Source organism: Athene noctua, chromosome 13 (genome assembly GCF_965140245.1).
Source record: "Athene noctua chromosome 13, bAthNoc1.hap1.1, whole genome shotgun sequence".
Taxonomy (NCBI): domain Eukaryota; kingdom Metazoa; phylum Chordata; class Aves; order Strigiformes; family Strigidae; genus Athene; species Athene noctua.
Genome location: NC_134049.1, coordinates 11780011 through 11801126, shown reverse-complemented (window position 1 = coordinate 11801126; position 21116 = coordinate 11780011). Strand labels below are relative to the sequence as shown.

Here is a 21116-nt window from a genome sequence, read left to right as displayed (position 1 = left end):
AAACAGTTGGTTTTTGTTTGGGTTTGAGTATTCTCTTTCATGTTTTGCAAACCAAAGATGGCAGCGTTGTGCTAGTGCTAGAAATACAGAAGTTGGAATTCAATTATAGATTTGATTAGCAAAAGCTAAAATGGTTGATGTTTTCTGAATTGTGGGGTGCCTTTTATCTGTTCGTCATCGTGTGTGTGTACGTGTCCCAATGCAGAGATGCAACTTCATAAAATCTTGGTAAATGTAAGTGATTTATGTAGCATATTTGATGAAGAGGAACAGTTTGGTGGTTAGGGAGTCAGCCTGAATCATGTGGTGTAGGTTTAGTTCCCTTCTTGTTACTGGTTCTGACATCCCAAGACACAGAAGCTGGCTTCCCTGGGAAGAGATCTAGTGATTGATGTGACACATGCAGGATAGGTGAGCTTAGAGAGTACAGAAATTTTGTGGGAGGTTGTGTAAGTACATTAAAGACACTAAAATATATATTTCATTCATAGTGTCACTACGAAGGCAAAACCAAGAGCTCAGTGGGTGGTGGAATCCTGTGTTAATGTAAAGTGTCATAAGCAATCTCTCCAACCACTGATTTCTGTGAACTCCACATTTAATTTCTTCTTTGCATAGTATGCAATTAAAGAATCCTTAGACTTCTGTAGTAATTTTTTTTTTTTTTCCCCTGTGTCTGCAGATGGTGCAACTATGCTGAAACTTCATGGGCTCAAAGAGAAATTCTGATTGCTAATCAGCTCTTTCTCAGTATTCTACTTTTGCCTTCCAAATCCTGGAGTGAAACTACAGGAACAAACTAGGCTTAAGACCAGGCCATGGACTGCAGTACCTCTGTTCAGTGATGACTGAATAACAACACTTAACGATTTTTTTTTCTTCAGGGCTGTATGACAGTCCTGATGGTTTTCTTAAAACAAGCATAATACTTAGCCCTAAGAGTGGAGAGGTTAAGGTCAAGTTTTACTTTTCCCTGTTTATAATCTGTATGGGTGTAACATTTTCAGACTGTTCCCTCTCTGTTTCCACTGATGTGTCCTCCTGCTTCTCTTCTGAGCAATTGCAGTCATGTAGAAAAGAGGCTCCTTTTAAATCTGTTCGCAGGCTTTATCATGTGTTTAGCCCTTTTTTTCCTAACCTGATTCAAACCAGTTTTTCAGATAATGTGGGGAGTAGGATGCTGTCAACAGCCGAAGTTGCTCTTTGACTTTCAAGTGTCTGCAAGGAATTTTTCTGAGCCATTGGGTTTTTTCCAGTGTGCCAGACAACCCCTCTATTGAGTTGACCCAGTGTATAGTAAACAAGTCAATATGCAGGCCATTATACATTATGCAGATCTAAATCCACCCAATGCAATAAACATGTTCTTTGTTGTTAAGAGAGAGGGATGGTAACTCTGGAGATGTTTGCCTTAAAAAGGACACTGCCTGCTCTGGATCTGGGATGAGGGCTGCTGGACTGCAGCCACATTCAGTAGTGGCTTTGGACCCTTTTTTTATAAGGACCTGCCATAGATTAAAACGAAAAAACACATGATGAAAAGGAAGTGGCTCTGTTGGGAATAAATAACAACACTGTTCAGAAGATGTGCTGATCTCCCAGAAAGACCCACAGCTCTGAGCTGACATTACTGAAGGATGACGTGGTGAAGCCTCTTTCATTAGAGGAGTTTGGGAGAGAGCAGTGTTACTGTGTTCGGTAACATCAGCTCTTTGCTGACCAGAGACTAGCAGTAGCTGTCTGGGAAAGCAGACCTCTCATTGAAGTGGAGTGTGCTCAGAAAAAGCCATTATTGGCAAAGTGAGACTTTTCTTGTGGTGGTGGTGGTGTGAGCAAACTACTCTGCTAAAAGTAGAACTAGCCACAATTGGTTTTTGTATCATGCCTTGTAGTTCCTTCTTTGTGTAGGAAATCATCCAGCGCTGATGGTAACATACTGTACTTGTTACCACTGTACAGAATTTCAGGATAGATGAGAAGTTGAGCAACCTTGTGCCCTCCCTTAAAAAAACCCTTTTGAACCTTGTGGATCACAGGCTTTATCCTCAGATTGGGTGTTTTAACACCTGCGTAGGAAAACGATATGGAATTGGAACAATTTTTGCACCTTCAGCACTTCAGCAATGGGTGTAAGGGGATATGTGTGGGTGGTTGTTTTTGTTTTTGTTTTAAATGGAAAAGCTGAAGGTATCCAGGTTCCTTATTTCAGATAAAGCTTTGCATCTCTACTCTGAAGTGAAGGAAACAATCTTCACAGAAGGGAAGTAAAAAGAACGAAAACAAAGGGAAATCATAATTTGCTTTGGTGACACGCCATGAGTATACAAAACAGGAAAAAGGTGAACAGGAGTTGATTTCAAGATGGCTAGTTAGATGTTAAGCAGTCTATCCTGATTCTCATTTCAGAAATGTAAACGCCTGCACAGGCTGAACAAGTCTCTGTTGCTGTGGAAAGCCTGACCCAGCTGGAGCAGGCTTAGGTTGAAAAGGCCTTGGACTTGGGAAAGGGTTGTGCTGGGATGACTCAGAGATGCCTTGATGCTGCTTTGTCTAAGACTTTGGTGTTGAGAGAGCCGAACAGTGATGGTTGCTCCATCTTTAACTTCTGGATAGTTGAGAGGATACGGAGACCTTTCAGTGTAGTAAAACCTTTTAACGTTACCCAAAAAAGTAAAGGCAAGGCTTAAAATGTGAAGGTGTTTTCTTTTTTTCAAGAAAAACCTGTACGGTTGTGCTTGTTTCGAACTTCTAAACTGAAGTAAGTGGGAATAATAAAAAATTTGGAAGCAAGAACTACACCATGATGAAATGGTTCCTTTTAGGAAGTGAGTTTTTCTCTTATTAAAAACAGTTGATGTGTGAACTGTCAATCTACCCTCTAACACCTTAGTATTGATAACGAATTAACTGGTATGAATATATGTACAGCTGCGATGTACTGTAGCAAACAGAATTTGTATTATAGGCTGAATGTTGAACAGCAGGGTTTCTGCTGATTTGTCTTTTGTAGCATGCCACTTTTCGAAGGAACCATTCCTTTTGCAACACTGAAGGGTAACAGTTAAGTCCTTCTGAGAGTAGTTAGTGACCTGAAATAGCTAGTGGATATATAAAAGGAATAAAGACCTGCTGCATGGAGTAAATGATTATTTGATGATAGATGATGATTAAATAGCGGGTGTTTCTCAAGGAGGCAAGGTATGTCTCCATGTCAAAAGGTTTCTTGGGATCAAAATGAGCATTAGCAAATCATAGTTAAGGTCAAGAAGAAGCATCTGAATCGCTGTACTCGGAGCGCTTTGTGTTGCACACAGCTTTGCTTTAGTCTGCCCAATCTGTGTGTACTCAGTAGTGTCAATTTACTACACGTGTGCTGTGCAGTGTGTGTGTTTGTTCACAGCCTGTGTTCTGCTCCTTGGTGCCCTAACTTGGAGCAGCACTTAGAAAGGAGACTTGCCAGGAGATTCTGCCAGATTAAGGAGTAGGCTGCAGGTCATGTTAATTACTCGCATCGTATGAACCTGTTACATGCAATCATTTTTTCCTGGTAGTTCATTGACCCCAATCTCAGTTACGTGATCAGACTTGGATCAGTCCTCTTCTAGGAATGGGCTGCAGGTCCTCAGACTGCAGTGTGTAGTGGGTGTTTTTATTACCTTTGGAAGTTTACAGGCCCTGCAGCTTGCCTCTGGGATGCTCCCAGAAAAAAAAGAGCGGAAGTGAGCGGCTTGTTGGATAGCAGGTGAAGCTTAATACTTCTGGACTGAAGTGCTACTTCCAGGAAAGCATTTGTGTTTGTCTAGGTAAAGAATGCATTGCTTCCCTTCCCTTCTGTATTTTACTGTATTGGGGGAGTTATCTTTTAAACAAATAAATATGTATTTCTTTTAAGATCTAATTTCTCACTCTGAATTAGGTACTTAGTTTAGAACAATTATGAAAAATAATAGGCAGTTTAAGGAAAGGCTTGGAAACCTATAAGCAGCTGAATGAAAACAGCATGAATGGTACTTCTGGTACTACTGGTAATTATCCTGGGTGTTTATAATCTACCCACAACTATTGGGGAAGGGTAATAAGCAGATGTTGCAATTTTATTTTCTGTTAGTGAGCAAAAGAAATAAATAATAGTTGATTTCCAGTTCTCAATTAAACATGAAACAAAGCAAAGTTATACTAGTTGTATTAAAAAAGCTGGATAAACTGGAATACCAAAACCTGTTAAATGGAATATAAATGCTCTAAAGAGCATTTGTGTGCATTTTATGCTGTCTGACAGACCATTGGGATCCAAAGAAAACACAGCACAGCCAAATGGAAATTGTAGTTGACTTTGAGCTCCGATTAATTTGTTTTTCATATAATCCTTTTCAGAGCAGTGAGAAAAACGTGAGAAAAAGATGATGCATTGTGATATAATTAACTTTTATGAACACTGTAAACTTCAAAAGAAATGTCTTCCTTTTTTAAAAAAAACCCCCAAACATCTGCTTTAATTGGAACTGTTTTTTTCCAGATGTCAGTATGGACCATGATGCTTGCCCTATTTCATGTTTGGGTCTCTGCAGTTCTCATTATATGCATGAAGTTCTGCAAAACATAGCTCACTAGATGAACTAATAAGTTCTTAAATCAAAAATGTCAGCAGCATGTTCATCTGTTATCAGTTTCTAACATTAGAGCCCACTGGACTTTTCCTTATTAAGGGAATGATGTTCAGAATTGAGGCAAGTGAGTGTGTACTTTTGCCATAAAGTTCTAGAAATCTCATTGATTTATAAAAGCATTAAATACCTAAAATAAAGTAACTTTCAAGCTGAAACAAACATAAAGCTAAAAGCAGTATGACTTTTAAAGCCCAGCCTCAGAATAGACACATGAACAGATATATAATGCTTTAGTTAACGGTTGCTGCCATTTCTCTTACAAATTGTTCTTTAGGGTATTGTAACTCAGCTGTTTTTAAACCCATCACTCTGGAACCTTGCCTGCAAAATGTCAGCGCAAGTGCAAATTTTATTTCTTTAACAAAATAAAGGGCTTGGAGCAGTTAGGCTTTCTAAAATTTTATGGCAGTAAAATAAATTTTGCTACTTTTGCTTTGCTGTAACAGGAACCATACTGTTCACCTTATCCTGCCAGCAGGTAGAGACAGAAACCAAAACAGTTTAATTGGAAAAACACTGTGTTCTAACTTGCCTTTTTTTAAAAAAGAGAAGCCCAATGTCAGAGTGTAAATATACTCATGTTATTGTCGGACTGTGCTTTGGGCAGAGGGCACTATCCCTTGAGGATGGGTGGAGGGATGGTTGCTTTAGAAGAAAATTTCAGAAGTTGAAAGCAAGATGTGGGTACTAGTTTATTAAAGGCATTTAATCTGGGTTGAAGTTGTCTTTCCTACTGATTCAGGAGAGAAGCCTACACTTTCCCTATACGTGACCAGTGCATCTCTTACCAGATATACTGTCTTGGAGTAATTTAACATTCCTGCTCTCCCATCTGGCTTTTAAAGCTGGATAGTGCAAACCCATTTACCTTTTTTTTCATGTTTTCCCGAAGTTGAAGCCTTGACACATATTCCAGGCAGCAGTATGCAATTGTTCTGTAGTCAAAATATACTAAAATGGGGATTTCCTGTCTCACTGGTTGTAATAGCCAAGTTTACTGTTGGTACATTAGTTTTGGTGGGTCTTTTTGTTTTTAAATGTTTAGGGAATGCACTTTCTCGCATATAGCTGCTTTAGTGCAAGTCACATATTAATAGCTTCTGCTTTCAGCTTGGGTCTTTACAGAAGGAAGATTAGGTAATAGTTTGTGTAGAAAACATCTGTTTCTTAACAAAGATCTTGCCCTGTTGTTTTTTTTACATTGTCCCTCTAACAAGAAAGTCTTTTAGTCTTTTAAAGACTTAAAAGTCTTTAAGTCCTTGTTGGATATTAGAGTTGCTGTGGTTTTAGCATGCTCATGTTCTGGATCCTTTGTTAGCTTAAGTTATTAGTCTTAGATAAGTGTTGTGGGATGGAAGGACTGCTTTCTATTGTCTGTGCAATTTCTGAATCTCTGGTCAATTTGTCTGGGTTAGAATTTAAGTTTTTTGGCTCCAGTGTTTGTTTAGACCTTTTCCTTGTCTGAGGAAAAGATGTTGTTAAAATAATTAAGCCTAGCATGTATAAAAAGAGAACCTTTTAACAAAATTGAATTGCTTGGGGTTTGTTTAAGTTTTGGGTTGCTTAAATAAATTGGCATTTTACTTTGTTTGCTTACAAGCAACTTACTATCTATTCTGGGGAGTCTTTTTTCCATGTTTTCCACAGAAAACCAACTCTGAGGGTTTCCAAGAACAACAGCTCTCCACGCTCTGTAGTTCTTTGTTTTACATCAAAGTGCATTTTATGTGGCTAATTATTACACTGTTAGTACATTTTTCTTCCAGCCCCTTTAAAATTTTTATTGTGATACATGTCTAATATGGAAAGACCTAATACATAGAATTATCAGGGAATAATTCTTTTGGTCATTGTTTTCTTGAGAGTGCATTGAGTTCAGCCTGCTGTTTTCAAGGGAAATTCCTGACTGTGATGTTGTGTGTTCTTGTAAATAAATTTATCCTGTGTTTCTTAGAACTCAAGAAACTTTTTCATAACTTGGTGCCAAAATCAGTGAAACTTGGTTCCCTGGAACATGCAAACAGGAATTCAGTGCATTAGCTATACAAGTCCAAACACTTTCTTTTCTTCTTGGTCACAGTGCGGGAAGTGCTGACCAGCTTTCCACGGATTTTGTGTTGTTGCTGATCTATTGAAAGACTAACATTCGAGAATTAGGGCTGATTTGGCTTGTGACGCTGGGAAAAAAGACTAATTTGAGAAATAAGTTGTAATTTTCTGGAAAATGGTCTACTTTATGCGCATGTATCTTGAGGAGGGTGGGGGATGTGAATTAGTAAACATAATCACTCTCTATATTACCTAAATTGTTTGAAGGGCTCAACCCCTGTTCTGGTCACACATGACATCATGCAATTTGGAGCAGGGTGTGCAAATGCATTTGGTTTATGTTTACCAATCTAACACAACTTTTTTCAACAGCAATAATAAAACAGCATTTCTCTGTCTGTTGCAGAATATGGATAGCTTGCATCTCTGTGCTGGTCCTGGTAGCGTTTATAGTGATAGGTTAAATGAGATGAAGATTCAGCGTGGGTGTAAATCAAGTATTCATTTCCTATTTTAATATTGTAACCTAATTAAGAAGTTATAAATTTTGTGGCCATCAGAATATCTTACTTGTATTCCAGTTTCAAAAGGTTTAAAAATGCCTTATGTACTAACTTTCCTTTCTCCTTTTACATTTCCAGTTTGTGGGCCAAATGTTGACATTCGCAATGATATCCATGAGCTGAAACGCCTGGAGAACTGTACGGTAATTGAGGGTTTCCTTCAAATTCTGCTCATCTCTAAAGCAGAGGATTACCGCAACTTCCGCTTCCCAAAGCTCACTGTCATAACTGACTATTTGCTGCTGTTCCGTGTGGCAGGCTTGGAAAGCCTCAGTGATCTCTTCCCCAACCTCACAGTCATTCGTGGGAGGAACCTCTTCTACAACTATGCCTTGGTTATCTTTGAAATGACAAATCTTAAAGAGATTGGACTCCACAACTTGAGGAACATAACCCGTGGGGCCATACGGATTGAGAAGAATTCTGACTTGTGTTACCTCTCCACAGTGGACTGGTCTCTCATCCTAGATGCAGTGTCCAATAACTACATTGTTGGGAATAAACCTCCAAAGGAATGTGGGGACTTGTGTCCAGGAACAATGGAAGAGAAGCCATTGTGTGAGAAGACATCTATTAACAATGAGTACAACTACCGCTGCTGGACCACCAACCACTGCCAGAAAAGTAAGATTTGAGTAGATAATGTTTTTGTTACCTCTTTCTGAAGTAAGGGTTTAATTTTCTGGTTTTATTTTAAGCTTTTTAGCAACTTAAAATTTTATTCTAGTTGTGTGTAGTCCACATAATGAGCTATCCAGTTACCACACAAACAGATTCCTCTCCAACCAGTAAAGGAGCATCTCACTTGATTTTAAAAAAAAAAAAAAAACCCACAAAAAAACCCAAAACCAACAGCAACAAAACAACCCCCCACAAACTTTCTGGGTTACTTAGCCATGGAAAAGATGCAAAGTGTAGAACCAAAACCATTATAGCAAAGCTGGAATGAGTTTTACCTCACTTGAGGACTTCTACAGGAGGGGGCTGTCAAGTGCCATTTCTTTCTCCTTGCTGAAGTGACGTTACATGAGTGCCAGAGTCATTGCTGTACTGAAGCTGCTAACTGGACTTACTTTGACTTTGTTCTTTGCCTCCCTTAGCATGCACCTTCAGAAATTCCTGTAATGGTCAACTGTGTATGTAGGAACATTTTTTTTTTTTTTTTTTTTAGTGCAATCAGTTTTTACAGTAGTCTTTAGTGTCAAAGAGTCAATGGGCATCTTGACTCTCGGTGAAATTATCCTTGCCCATTTTGTTCTTCTCTGGCATGATGGGTTTTACGTCTTTCTGATAGCAAGTATTAGCAAAAACAAAACCTGATCTCTTCTCACTTTTTAAAAATAGCGTAAACAAATACATAAGTTTACTCAAATAACATGATGACATGGCAGGCTTTTTGAGTTCATCCTGTAACTTTACGAAAGCTGAGCCCTGCAGTAGGGCTTAGTTACAAGCAGTCGTCACTGGGAAGAACAGTTCCTAAATTCTATTTGCAGTGTTGACCAAAGCTGCTGTAATGATAGGAAACACCACAGCTAGAGAAGACAGGAACAGGGCTATGTTCAGGTTACCTTCATTTGGGGATACTGTTTTTTCTGAAGTGGCTCATCAGTTGCTTGTGAAGCCCTCGCGTTCAATTAGAACTGAAATTAAAGTACCTTGTAGGGCAGTTTAGTCAACACATGCCAAAAATAGCTCTGCCAAAGGCATTTGTAGGGCTGTGCTTTTATCAGTATTTCTTGGGGGAAGCAGTTTGTCTTTAAACAAAGAAAAGAAAACCCCTCAGCCAGTTAGTGGGAGACTTTGTGATTTGTCCCAGGTGAGGGAAGTAAGCTGCATTGCTTTCTTACTGTGTGTTGCTGTGAGTCTTTAGGGTTCTGCAGGCCAAATTTAAGTCTTCATTAGAAGAGTGTAACTGTTGTCTACAGAGGGGTGACCTAGGTGATTCCTGTGCAACCTCATTACCTTTAGTGGTTTGAATGGATGTAACTAGGGTGTATTTAATGAGATATAACGATTTACTTGCTTTCTGTTGTGTGTTCTGGCAGTTTAGAGTAGACAAAAGTGAGGAGCAGGAAAAGCTGGTTGACTTCTAAAATAATTCGGCTTCCAAATGCACATGAGATCTGTTTAAGTAAGATGAGATCATAGTTATACTGTGAGGGCAGCACTTTTAAGGCAAGGGTGTAGATAAAGTTTTTCTTTGCCTATATGTTTTCATTTTCCTTTCATGGGAGATTGTGAAGAAGAAAGCAAATACTGGAAAAGAGTCTTGAAAGGCTTGTTAAGAGCATTACGCTGTGGAAGACCAACGTAAGTTTAGGGTATCTTGATGCATAGTGTATAAAGAAATGGTCAAGTTCTAGTTAAAGAGAGTGAGAAAGTTGGACCTATTTAACCTATTTGTCGTGATAAGTCAGTGACTTCGGGGAAGAAGACTTAAAATTTGCCAGCCATTCATCTAAAAAAAAAAAAACAACAAAACAAAACCCCACAAAAAAACCAATCCTTAAGTACTCCCATTCTGAAGAAAAACAAGGGAGGTATAAATGTGCAGTTGCTCAAAAAGAAGCTTTTTGTCTCTCCTGCTAGATTACTTGGGTGCTTTGGCAATGAACTCCTGATCTGGAGAGGACTCTTGCAGTACAAAATTACACAAGACATGAAAAAAAACAGAAGCAAAGACTTTTAAGTTACTGAGTGTTTCAATCTGCATTTTCCTACCAGTAGAGATATAAGACCTATGTTATTTTCCAGGGAATATTTTTCTAGTGTAGTATCTAATTTAACCCTGACATTCTCCTTGTGCGTCACAGTAATGTTAAACCGAAAACGCTGTCTATCACTCAGTGTTCCTTTATGCCTTTTTATTTTTCTTCACCCTGGATCTGTGGAGGAGTGTGTATTAAATCTCTTTTGTCCTTGTTTAGGTTTTATGCGGAAAGATCTGAAGTTGGTGGGTAAATGTTGTGTGGGAACACTTAGTACTTTAAGTAGCCTGGCTTCTGTTTAGTTTTGCCGTTGAGTGGAAGTTGGTTTTGTCCTTCTTTTTCTTGCTCACAAACAAAGGAAGAACCCCATGCTTCCTTCAGTATAACTTGTGCAGGAACAATGTTGAGGGTGGAGGCGGGAGAGAGGGAAGGATATGCTGTGTTTGACTTACAATAATCCATTGACGTTTCTATAATAAAACAAGCTACAAAGAAGCTGTAACTTTAAAATTGTTCTTATTTTTTAAGGTTCAGCGTAGAGCGTCAGCGGCTTCTCTGCCAGTTTTGCTGCCCTGGTTTCTGTGTAGTATACATTCCTTTACCTTTGAGTGCCCCAAGGCAGCCGCGTTACTAGTTTGCTCGCTTTGGAGCTGTGGCTGTGTTGGGTTTGGCATGCTATCACCTTTCTGGCTTGCACCTACTTTTCTTCTGGTGTATCACATGCCCGCTGTATTTCAGTTGGGTTGCAGGTCCACATAGAAGAGTCCCTCAAGATGAAAGGAGAGTACTGAAGTTGTTTGCATCAGTGGTTGTGCTTTGGGGCACAGGTAGAGATGGAAAAGATAAAAACTGAGTGTCCAGACATACAAATAAGATTATGGCCTTTTTGGTGCTTAATGGGTTTTTTTTTTGTTGTTGTTGTTTTTCTGGCAGTTGTGACTGCTGGAAACATTTATGGAAGCTGCCTGCATCTTGTTCAGCAGTTGATGTGAGAACCAGAAAAACTGTTCCTGCTGTGTACCCCTTGAAAGACTAGTCTCTGGTGTCATGCTTGCTTTGCCTGTCCACTGGTCTACTGCAAAGAAAATTTGTGGTGTTTTCTATATTCCTTTTGATGATGACTAAGTTTTGAGGTCTGCTACCTTAGTCACTAGGCCTTCAAGCCTGCAGAAACCAAGTGTAAATTACAACCTTGAAAGCCTGCCTGGAAGTTTAGGTTCCCTTGTCTACCTTAACCTTTGTGTTATTTTTTGAACAAGTCCAGCTAACATGTCCTGAGATACTTTTCTGTTTGCTGGGACCGTAAGAAATAAACTAGGCAAACTGTTTATGTGAGAAAGTAATAGCAAAGCTAGCAGTGATCTGTATATAAGGTCTATGGTGTAGGGGTGTTTTTTTCTTTCTTTTTAACTTCATCTTAATTATTTATCCACTCTCCATCTACCCTCAGTTAATTTGGAGGTGCTCTTTGTCAAGTATTAGTTGAGACCCCTCCTTTCCTACTCTGGTAAAAGACAGACTCGGGAGGACAGACTGTTAATACCCACTATGAAGAGTTAACGGCTTCCACTGCAGGGTCTGTGTGAGGACAAGAGCACTGTCTGAAAGCCTGGGTCCTGCCTTTGTGAGAGAGCAAATTATGGGGATGAAATAGCCATGCTTCCCATAAGAGCAATGAAGGTGAGTATCTGAAGTGCATGAGGGACCTTTAAGATTCATTTTGCCACTGACATAAAAAAAGCAGGTTTAAATTGGCATTGTAGAGAGAACATGGATTAGGGCTGTGAGTCGTAAGCACTTGTTTCAAAAGAGGTGAATTTGACATTAAAAACAATAGCTCATGTAGACTGGGCTCCACAATACAACAGAAGAAAACTTTCACCTTCCGAATGTGTGAAACTGAGGACCATGGAAAAAGGCATGTGAGGATTTGGAGGCTGATAAAGAAGCAGATGGCAGCTAAGCACAAAATGTTTTTAATGAAAATGTATCCTTATTCCTTTTTGAATTGGTTTGACAGTGGCCTGAAAAGTTACGGTGTATGTGAGGAATGAAGAACAGGAGGGAGAGAATGACAGTGAGTGGGAAGAGTGGTCCATATGTACCTTCTACTAAAATGTTTAAACATATGGGGACAGTAACATGATGTATTCTCACAAATATTCGGAATCTGCTCCTGTTTGTTTACACAAAGCTCAAAAGATAATGCAGTCGAATGGTATCATTTGACATAGCTTCATTGACTTGTGCAGTACTTACCAGTGTACGCCATCTGGGAATCTGCTCCCCGTTGATTCAGCAGAGTAGTGGTGAAAACAATGTGCTGGCATTTTTTTCCCCCCCTTCTCTCCTGATTTTCCCCTCTCTTGAGGAGTATTCACTATATTCCTCTGTCCTTTAGAAATACTGAATATACATGATCTGTGTAGACATAGAGAGGAAGAAGTTGGGAGCCAGAAGTGCTGAATCAAATTAAACTTATTTTGCTTAAATTACATGTGTTTTTTTCTGTTTGCTGCTTCATTTAAGATTTTTTGTGTTTTTTTCTTAAACCCTGAAATATAGTAGAAATTGTGTATGTCATCAGAGGGACAACATGCTTTAAAAGTCTTACTCTTTCAGCAAGCAAATTTGATCTGGTATAATGTTAAGTGAAGCTAGTCTGTGTAATGCTAGTTCTACCTCTGTTGGTTTAAAAAGCCCCTATCCTATAAACTGGAACATATTTTGAAATGGACAGGTTGTCCATTTTGTTGGTATGCACTCTCCAGCAAATAAACATCTTCTGAAAGGAATAAACAGAAGGGTAGACCAAAAAAAAAAAAAAAAGGCATAGTTGGTGTCACTGAATTAGAAAAATCTGGAGCATGTTAAAAAAATTTTGTGTTTTCGTTCTGAATGAAGTTTTTTCCTGACTTTTGCTCCCCTCCTGAGAAGCCTGCTTTTCAGCCAGAGGTTTCCCAGAATTTTTATTATGGCTGTGAGAGCGTATTTAATTAGTAAGTTGGAATGTCCGCAGAGCAGATCAGGCCAATCTGCAGTTAATTACTGTAGCAGTGGTTTATATTCTGAGAAAAGGGCTAAAATTAAACAAATGTATACTTGCCATTTTTCTTTGTTCTGTTGCGAAATGCCGTAACCTGGGAGGAATATCTTGAATCTTGCAGCCTGTGCTAGTCACCAAAACCTAAGTGCTAATGTTGAATACTCCTCTTGGCTTCCTACTTTCTTTTGGCACGAAGATTTGTAGTGTTTTTGAGAGGACTTCAAATTTTAGAGTTTTGTTTTCCAGTATTAAAAGACTTGATGCAAGAAACTAAGTTTGTCAGTGACACTTGCCATGGGTTTTAAAAAAAAAAAAAACATTTAAAAAAACCCTTTAAAATATTCAGACCTTTTCCTCACTTTTTGGAATAAAGAATAAAAAAGTTAGAAGGATTTTGGAAAACACCTTGTGTCTTTTCTACTAGCATGTACACACACACACACTTTCCTCCTGACAAAACGTTGTATTTTACACTTGCTTCGACTTCTTTTATCTCTGTCACTCCAGAGGTGTGTTTATGTTCGCCCTGTGGTTTGTAGCCATATTCTAGTGACCATCCATGCTACTGGAGAAATTTATTTCTTCTGGTATTGTTTCTGATAATGGGGAGGGGTAATCCATGTGTTGTGGAATGATGTGGTAAATGTTGCTGTGATTTCAGTGGAAGTACAATACCTTGTTAAGTGATAGGTTGGTTAAACGTATGTGCCCATTTATTATGAGTAATACAAACTCTATTTTACATAAAGACCATTCTGATTTAAGAAAAATTCTAAAGTTAACCCCACAACAAACTTGCTCAAACTAGGAAGTGGTGGCAGAGTTTTTTGTGCATATGTAAATGCATCTTATAATTGCAATTAAACAAGAGCATGCTGTGATCGAAGTCTGGTTGGACGGAAAGCTCTTCCCAATCCACACTTTGCCTGTCTTTCCTAGCTTCAGGTTTTTGCTTCATGAGACCTTGAAATCTCAAGTAATCTTTATTGCTACTATAATATGGATTTACTTCAATTGTCTCATGCCAAACAAGTGCTTCACTGTCAGAAAAACAACTATAAAAATATAATTGGAGATCACTCGTAGGAAAGAGTCATTCCCTGGTTTTATGGATTGCATGTATGTTAATTCCTCAATTCAGTTTCTCTGATGTTCTGTGGTAAAGGGTAGGGAAGAAAAACAATGCCAGTCCTTCTTACAAGAAGATACAAGCATTACTAGATCGTCACACATACAGTGTGCGATCTTTTAATGTGTAGTGCTTGAAAAGAAGTCCTGGTCTAACCTCTCATTATATGGAGACTCATGGGAGAAGGGAATGGACTTTGTACCCAAGGGGCCTGAGGCTGTGGAACAGAGTGGGATAGGAAGATGATGTCTACCATCCCATTCAATGAGGGTTTCTAAGATGTTGCTTATTTATTTAAAACTTTTTTTAAAAAAAAAAGTACTTCAAAACCTCATTAACATTCTAAAGTTACTTTCAACGGTATGTTAGTGTTGTTAGTGATGTTTCAGAAATGTGATGATCTGGCACTATCTAGGATTGGAAACAGAATGCTTTTGGTTTTACTTGCAACACTTCTTCGGAACTTGCTTTCATCCAAGAGGAGACTGAGGATGATGCATTTAGCGAACTATTTTTTGTTTTCCCTTCCTGTGCAGCATTACCATGTTAAATCTATGAAATTAGATACGCATCTAAACTTGAGCCAAATCTTTGATTAACCTGCTTAACATGGGCTTCCAGGCCCCATTGATACATATTAGACAAATGTTTGTTAATAGAATAGGCAGTTGTATTGGATAGTTAATTACATGTAATGTAAGACTTAAATTTTATGATGAATTTGCAAAACAACTGGGAGCTGGGAATAGCTAGCAGTGTTACAGGGAAAATGTCAGGGAAATGTCAAGTGTAAAACCAGAAGAAAGCTGTGTTTTTGCTGTGTTCTTGCAAATGTCGCAGGGACAAGGCAAACTCAGCCTGGCTTAGCATTTTCCGCAGTTCTCTGTCTGTGGCTCTTATCCATGCAAGGAGTCTGGCTTGTAGTGGGTTGCTAGCCTCCTTGGGGGTTTCTGTTTTGACAGTTAACACTTGTGTGGATGTCTAATGATGGGTGAACTTGAGCCAAAATCTTTTTATCTTGGTGGGGGCCCTGAAAAGATCTGTCCTCCACCCAGCTGTCCGTTTTCAGGGGATATATAGAAATACATCTTTTGTGATGGCTGGTCTGCAGTTGAATTTGGCTGAAATATGCTGAAGGAGGCTTGGATGTGAGTAAACCCACTGAACTTGCCAGCCTACTTTTCATAAGAAGTAAAGGTAAAACTTAGGTTCAACACTGGATATAGGAATCACGCCCTCTAAAACTATTGAATAGTAGGTGCCATTTTCCTTTTTCTCCTTCCCCAAAACATGAATGTAGGAATGAATTGTCCTTGAACATTTGCATAAATTGTTTTCATGTGGCAAACAAGTTTCTCAGTGTTAAACAGTGATGAAACAGCCTTTGTTTAGCCTTCCGTCCCACTAATAGTGTGATTTCCTTCTCAAGTCTGTTTATGGCTCTGAAAATTAACTTAAAATAAAAAAAAATGTTTGGATAATAGTATGTTAATAGAGATTGTGGAATTGCCTTTTTCTGCTGAGGTGAACTCAGCCTGGTTCAGTTGTCAACTGTCTCTTCCTCCCCCTCTCCAGCAAAGTTTTCAGTGTTTGGAATGGAATGTGCATGTGCTGTCAGCCGAGTGCTAAAAATGATTTAGCAAATAATTTGCCCACCATAAAATGGTAAGGGTCTGAGGTGCCCATAACATGGGCTTTTAAAGCTAGAAACTGTTTGCTATTCTCTAAATTTTTTTTTTTTTGTTTACTGTTTCTTGCTGGGCAAAGTGAACTTGTAGTTACCTGCCTAAAGCATAGTTCTCTATGCCCTGGCTAATTATTAAGTGTGTTTGTATAGCCCTTGACAGTGTAGGCGAGAATGAATTCAGCACATGACTTGAGGATCCCTCTTGGAAAGGCTGGTGGTTTTTGGAATTTGGTTCTTGATTTGCATGTTCAGAGGGATGCGAGAGGCAACTCAAAGTTCTCATTGTTGCTAGTTAAAGTTCAGTTTACGCTCTTAGGTGGATCAAACTTCTAGTTTGTACATAAGTGCGACCTTCCTGATGTGTTTTTTTCCTTGTTGCAACATATTGGGTTTATAGGCGCTTAACTGTTCCCTTCTTAATAAACAGTGCTCTGTAGCTGTTGAGACTCATCTCTTCCCGGCATACTCATCATCCCTCCATTAATGGCTTCTCTAACTTTTTACTAGCGTAACTCAATTGAGGGGTCTGTTTCTCCTATTTTGTTTTTTTCCGGTTGATGTGTGAGGGATATATATGGATGAGTATTGGTTATAGTTTTGGGAAATGATGCCATTTAGGAAGCATGTTTGAAGTGTTGAGCGCGCAGAGAAAGTCTTTTATATCAATGCAGGCCTTGGGAGGAGGAGATGTTTTTCTATGTATAGAAACTTCCCGTATAGAATGGCAAGAGAAGGTTGCAGGGGGATTGCCTGTCTCTTTAAGTGGGTTTATAATTGGCTAGGAATTTTTGTCAGCTTAGTCACTGCAGCATTCAGCGGATGAGGGAAAAAAAACCACAGGCCCCAACCGTTACGGGCCGTGGATAGGCTCTGTCATCCCAAAGGAATGCATGTGAACAAAACACTTTGTGCGGTGCAACCGTTGGCCTAAACAGTATTGCATTCTTAAAGCAGGCTCTGAGTCACATGGAGCAGATGGATTGTTTCACTAAAATGGAAGTTATGTATCACTGAGCACTCACATCGAGCTTTTAAGTGTGGTTCAAATAGGTCACGATATGCGAGTGTGATGAAGGGCTGGAAAGGTAAAAAAAATCAGCTCTTTGTTCTGTGGCTGAAATAATTTCTGTGGCCTTGAAAAGGTAGGAAGGTCTTTTGCTTTGTTAATTACTGGGCTGGCACACAGGTCTAAAGATTTCAGACAAGCATGGTCCTAATTCTGAGGCACTTTGTGTTCATCTGGGAAGCTTCATGCTACCCGAACTAATTCAAAGAAACCCCTGTTTTGTGGGGGGCTGGAAAGAAAAACCTCAAACCAAATGCCAAACCTATTGGCATTTCTCACAATGAAACTAGCTGCTCAGCTCTTCTTCCTCCACCCTGCCCAGCCTTTCGCCCCCAAATTTATCTTCAAGCTGTTCTCTCTAGTCCACACAGTATATTGATTAGCTAGAGAGTGGCTCTGTCTCTGTGGGTGGCGTTACCCTTTATTTGGCTTTATCTCTTCCCTTTAAGGGATTTGAAAGGATCTGATAGGAACGTTGCCAGCCTCCAGCCTTCAAAGCGTGCAGAGGAGGAGCTGTGACTTCTGGCTAAACAAATTCAGAGCTGTCAAAGTGATTTTTTTTTTTTCCCAGTTTTTTAATGAATTTTTTTCCCCTCCTGTTTTGTGGGGAATCCTCTTTAAAGAGTGGTCTAGGATTTAACAGAAAACCCGGCCTCCAGTTGGTCGATATTGACAACTGCTGTCATTTGGCAGACTGCTGCTGTTCGAAGTGGAGCAAGTTTGGAGGTCTTAATCCGGTTATCACTAAGGCAGGTGTTTCAGAATTAGTGCCTCCCCGTGTAGTATTAATTGAATCTTAAATCATTACAACACAAAGGGGAAACATTGACTAAATTCCCTTCCATCTCTGGAGCTTTCCTCATGAAGGCAGCACATGAATAGGAACTCTCTCTTAGAGAAGATGCTTTACTTTCTAAGTGCTTGATGAAGGCTGTTTGGCAGAATCAGAATTGACTGGTCCACGTGAAACACTACATGCAGAACCAAAATTGCAGTGAGTCACTGTCTGCTCTGTCTTTTGTGATCTGAGAGTCTGGGATAAAATACTGCAGTGGGTGTTACAGATAAAACCCAGTATGCAAATCCTTAATTCGGAGATGAAGAGTTCTTCCTTTTCTACTCACTGCAGTTGTTTGTCTGTGTGTGCCCATTTCTCTTCTCTAGCAGAGCAATTAAAATAGTCAGTAATACCTTGCTCCAGAAAATGAGGAGAGTGGTGGCAGGGAAAACAAATACCTCTTCCAGCAAACCAGATGTAGAGTTTCTTAAATTCAAGGGCTGGTTTAGGATTGAGTTGGTTACGGGAGCATATAACCAATTAGAATAACATCTTACAAGTGGAAGAATTCATATTCTTCATAGGCTAAGATGATATTTTTTTCTACCTTTAGGAGGTTTCTTGGTATGGTTAGAATTGTCTGCACATGGCAGATGATCTTTTTAGGAGAAAAGTGCAATATAGGTAAGAGAGTGAGGGGGCATTTTTGGAGTGGGGAGTGCAGTGGAAGTCTTTTTGTATGGCAGTGCCTGGTGAAAGTGGTGGGCCACTGAAATCTGTGGTGATTGCAGGTCCCAGTGTTAAGCTTCCTGTGACCTGAGAACTGGGCTGCCTGCTCTAGTAGGAACATTTTGCTCTGCTAACTGGTGTTGCTGTAGCGGGGCACTGTTTTAATCATACTCAGATCCGTGTGCTGTACCTGTGATGTGCTGTTAGGACTCTGGATACAGTGTCTGTATGCTTCCTGTTTGGATAAATTCAACATCATGCATGTTATCACCTGAAAACTTCAAGCTGTGAAGCTTCTTGCTTTTCTTGTCTACTTATTAAATATTTATTAAAATGGTAGTCAGCCTGCGATGAGGAAGAGACATTATTGAACAACACGGGGCTTACCAGTCACTGTAAATGGTGAAGAGCTCTGTGTGGATCCTCCAAGGGATGTACTTTGTTTACATTAAGCATGCTTAATAAACAATATCTGTAATAAGGTTACTTCAAGGAAATTGTATAGCAAGAAGTAAAAACACTTGCTTTTCTTTATCTGCCAAGTGGACTGCATGATCTGACCTGTATGCAAGGGTGCTGTCTGGACAAAGAATGTCGTGAGCAAGTGGACAGCTATTTTGCAATGTCATCCTACCCATTCTTCTAGTATCCAGGAGACATTGGAGTTGATGCAGATAACTGTGCCATGCCTGGTTAAAAGGCATTTTAAGGCATTAAAGTGCCTTAAAAGAGGAGTTAAAAAAAAAAACAAAACACCTAAAATGATGACATGTCCACCTCCAGATCTTACTAGTAAAGGCTGAAGGAAAAGGAGAGTTTCCTCCTAGGTTGTGATCCCTTACAGCAACAGCAGCAAGCGTGGCAGTAACTTGCTTAGATTCTCACAAGCCGTGCTCCTGTCTTAAAACCTCCTGCCTTTTCTGTCCTCTTCTTCCAGTACATGTACGGGAAACTGGGAGCATTCCCTTTGCCTGCCTGGTCCTTATCTCTGTTTTCTGCAGCAGCACAGAAATGATGTGCCTGTCTCTTTCATTCTGCTGCTGCTTGGTAAACTAATGAGCAGAGGCACTGCAGCTGCCAGGAGGAATTCCTTTCCAGCAGTTCTGCGAGAAAAGTCAGCAGGATTAAGGCCTGGTTAAAACTTGATGTTTCAGCAGATCTGCTATGCAAACCATTTGGGTGAGGGAGAGAGCAACCAGAGTGGCAACCAACTTTGCTTGAGGCAGAAAAGAACTGTGGGAACAAGGAGGAGACTGTCTTGTTCTCTATAAACCATAGTGCTGCTTAGAGCATTTTGGTGTGCTTGACCCCTGTGTATGTGTGTGTGTATATACATATATGTACTTTGCTGCAACAGCACCCCAAGTTACCGTCTGTCCTGGCTTAGAGGAAATAATTATTTTAAAAGCCTTTCTTACTAGCGCTTTGAGTTGCTCTCATGTTTCGTTGTTTGGATGTGCCTGCTCGTGCCAGATCATGCACTGGATCTCACTGTTCTGGAGCACCTACTTAGTTATCTATCTAGGCAGGGAGCATTGGGGCACCTCCCAGGTATTTAAAAATAGAAATAAACATCTCATGCTTGCTCTTCCTTCCTTGATTAAGTTTATAGGGTTTGTGTTGGGCTTGTTTTGGTTTGTGTGGGTGAGTGGGTGTGTCTTGAGGATGAAAAAGTAATTGCAGGAGAGCTGGAGTCAAAGGAATATATTTCTACATGAGTTTGGAAACTGTGGGGTCTTTGGTTATTTTACTTTCTGGAGTCAGTTTATGTGAAGTTTCTGCTTTCTACACTTTTAAGATTTTTTTTATTTTACTTTTTAAAAATGGTTCCCAGCGGCTTCTAGTGAAATGCAGCTGCTGTGGGAGGTAATCTCTTGGGTAGCTTGGGCCGTTGCCATGAAGCATTTGAAGTATCTGGAGAGAGACCTTGAACTGTGTTACGCAGAGGAGCAGGTACAGAAGGTAGATCTTGTCATCGTACTGTTGGAAAGACAGTCTGCAAATAATGGCTTTCTAGGATGTGATAATGGAAGAAGTGTAGTGATTGCAGTAACCAATAGTGGAAGTCTACAGATGTGATTATAGTAATGTGTTCTTGAGTAAAATTAGCAGCTGTCGAACTATGTTTTTTTTATTATTTTCTTAAGAGCTTTGTTGTGCTAGTAATTTTTTCCATTCTTGTAAAGCAGGTATGGTTTCACCTACCTGTATGCTGCAGTAATGAACACTTAGACTGTTGTATGTAATATGTGGAAAATAAGATTAGAGAAATAATAAAAACACAGTGTTTGTGTTGTTGCAAATGTGAAAGCTAATGGGACACCCAGAGGCAAGTGATGAACCAGTTAAACAGGGATCAGGCACTCTGGTTTAGCAAGCCATTCCATTCTGAACACAAGTGATGGATACAAGTTAGACTGTGGTTGCAAACTTGTTTGTCTGACTTTGCCTCGGTGCTTCCTGAGCCAAGCTGCCTTATTACATGAGGGATTTGCTTCTCAAAATGACTTCCAGATAAATCGTTATCTGTACTTGAATGACTCTTATATCTGTAGCAGTCCTGTTTCCAGGTGAGGAAAGTATTCCTGAGGGTCGGGTCTACATGTATTTCCTTCAGAAGACCTCTATTGAAATGCTTTATTTTCTCACTACTTACTATATAGAACTAGGAAAGAAAATAGTGATTGTAGA

The 21116-nt window shown here is 39.6% G+C and overlaps 1 protein-coding gene across 3 annotated transcripts in view; it reads left to right on the top strand.

The window, feature by feature from the left end:
- Positions 1-21116, top strand: part of IGF1R (insulin like growth factor 1 receptor) — a 192802-nt gene that overhangs the window by 24539 nt on the left and 147147 nt on the right. For all 3 annotated transcript variants that reach the window (XM_074917682.1, XM_074917681.1, XM_074917679.1), the window contains exon 2: positions 7358-7903. In XM_074917682.1, coding sequence (XP_074773783.1) covers positions 7358-7903 — 546 coding nt within the window. The remainder of the gene's footprint in view (positions 1-7357; positions 7904-21116) is intronic.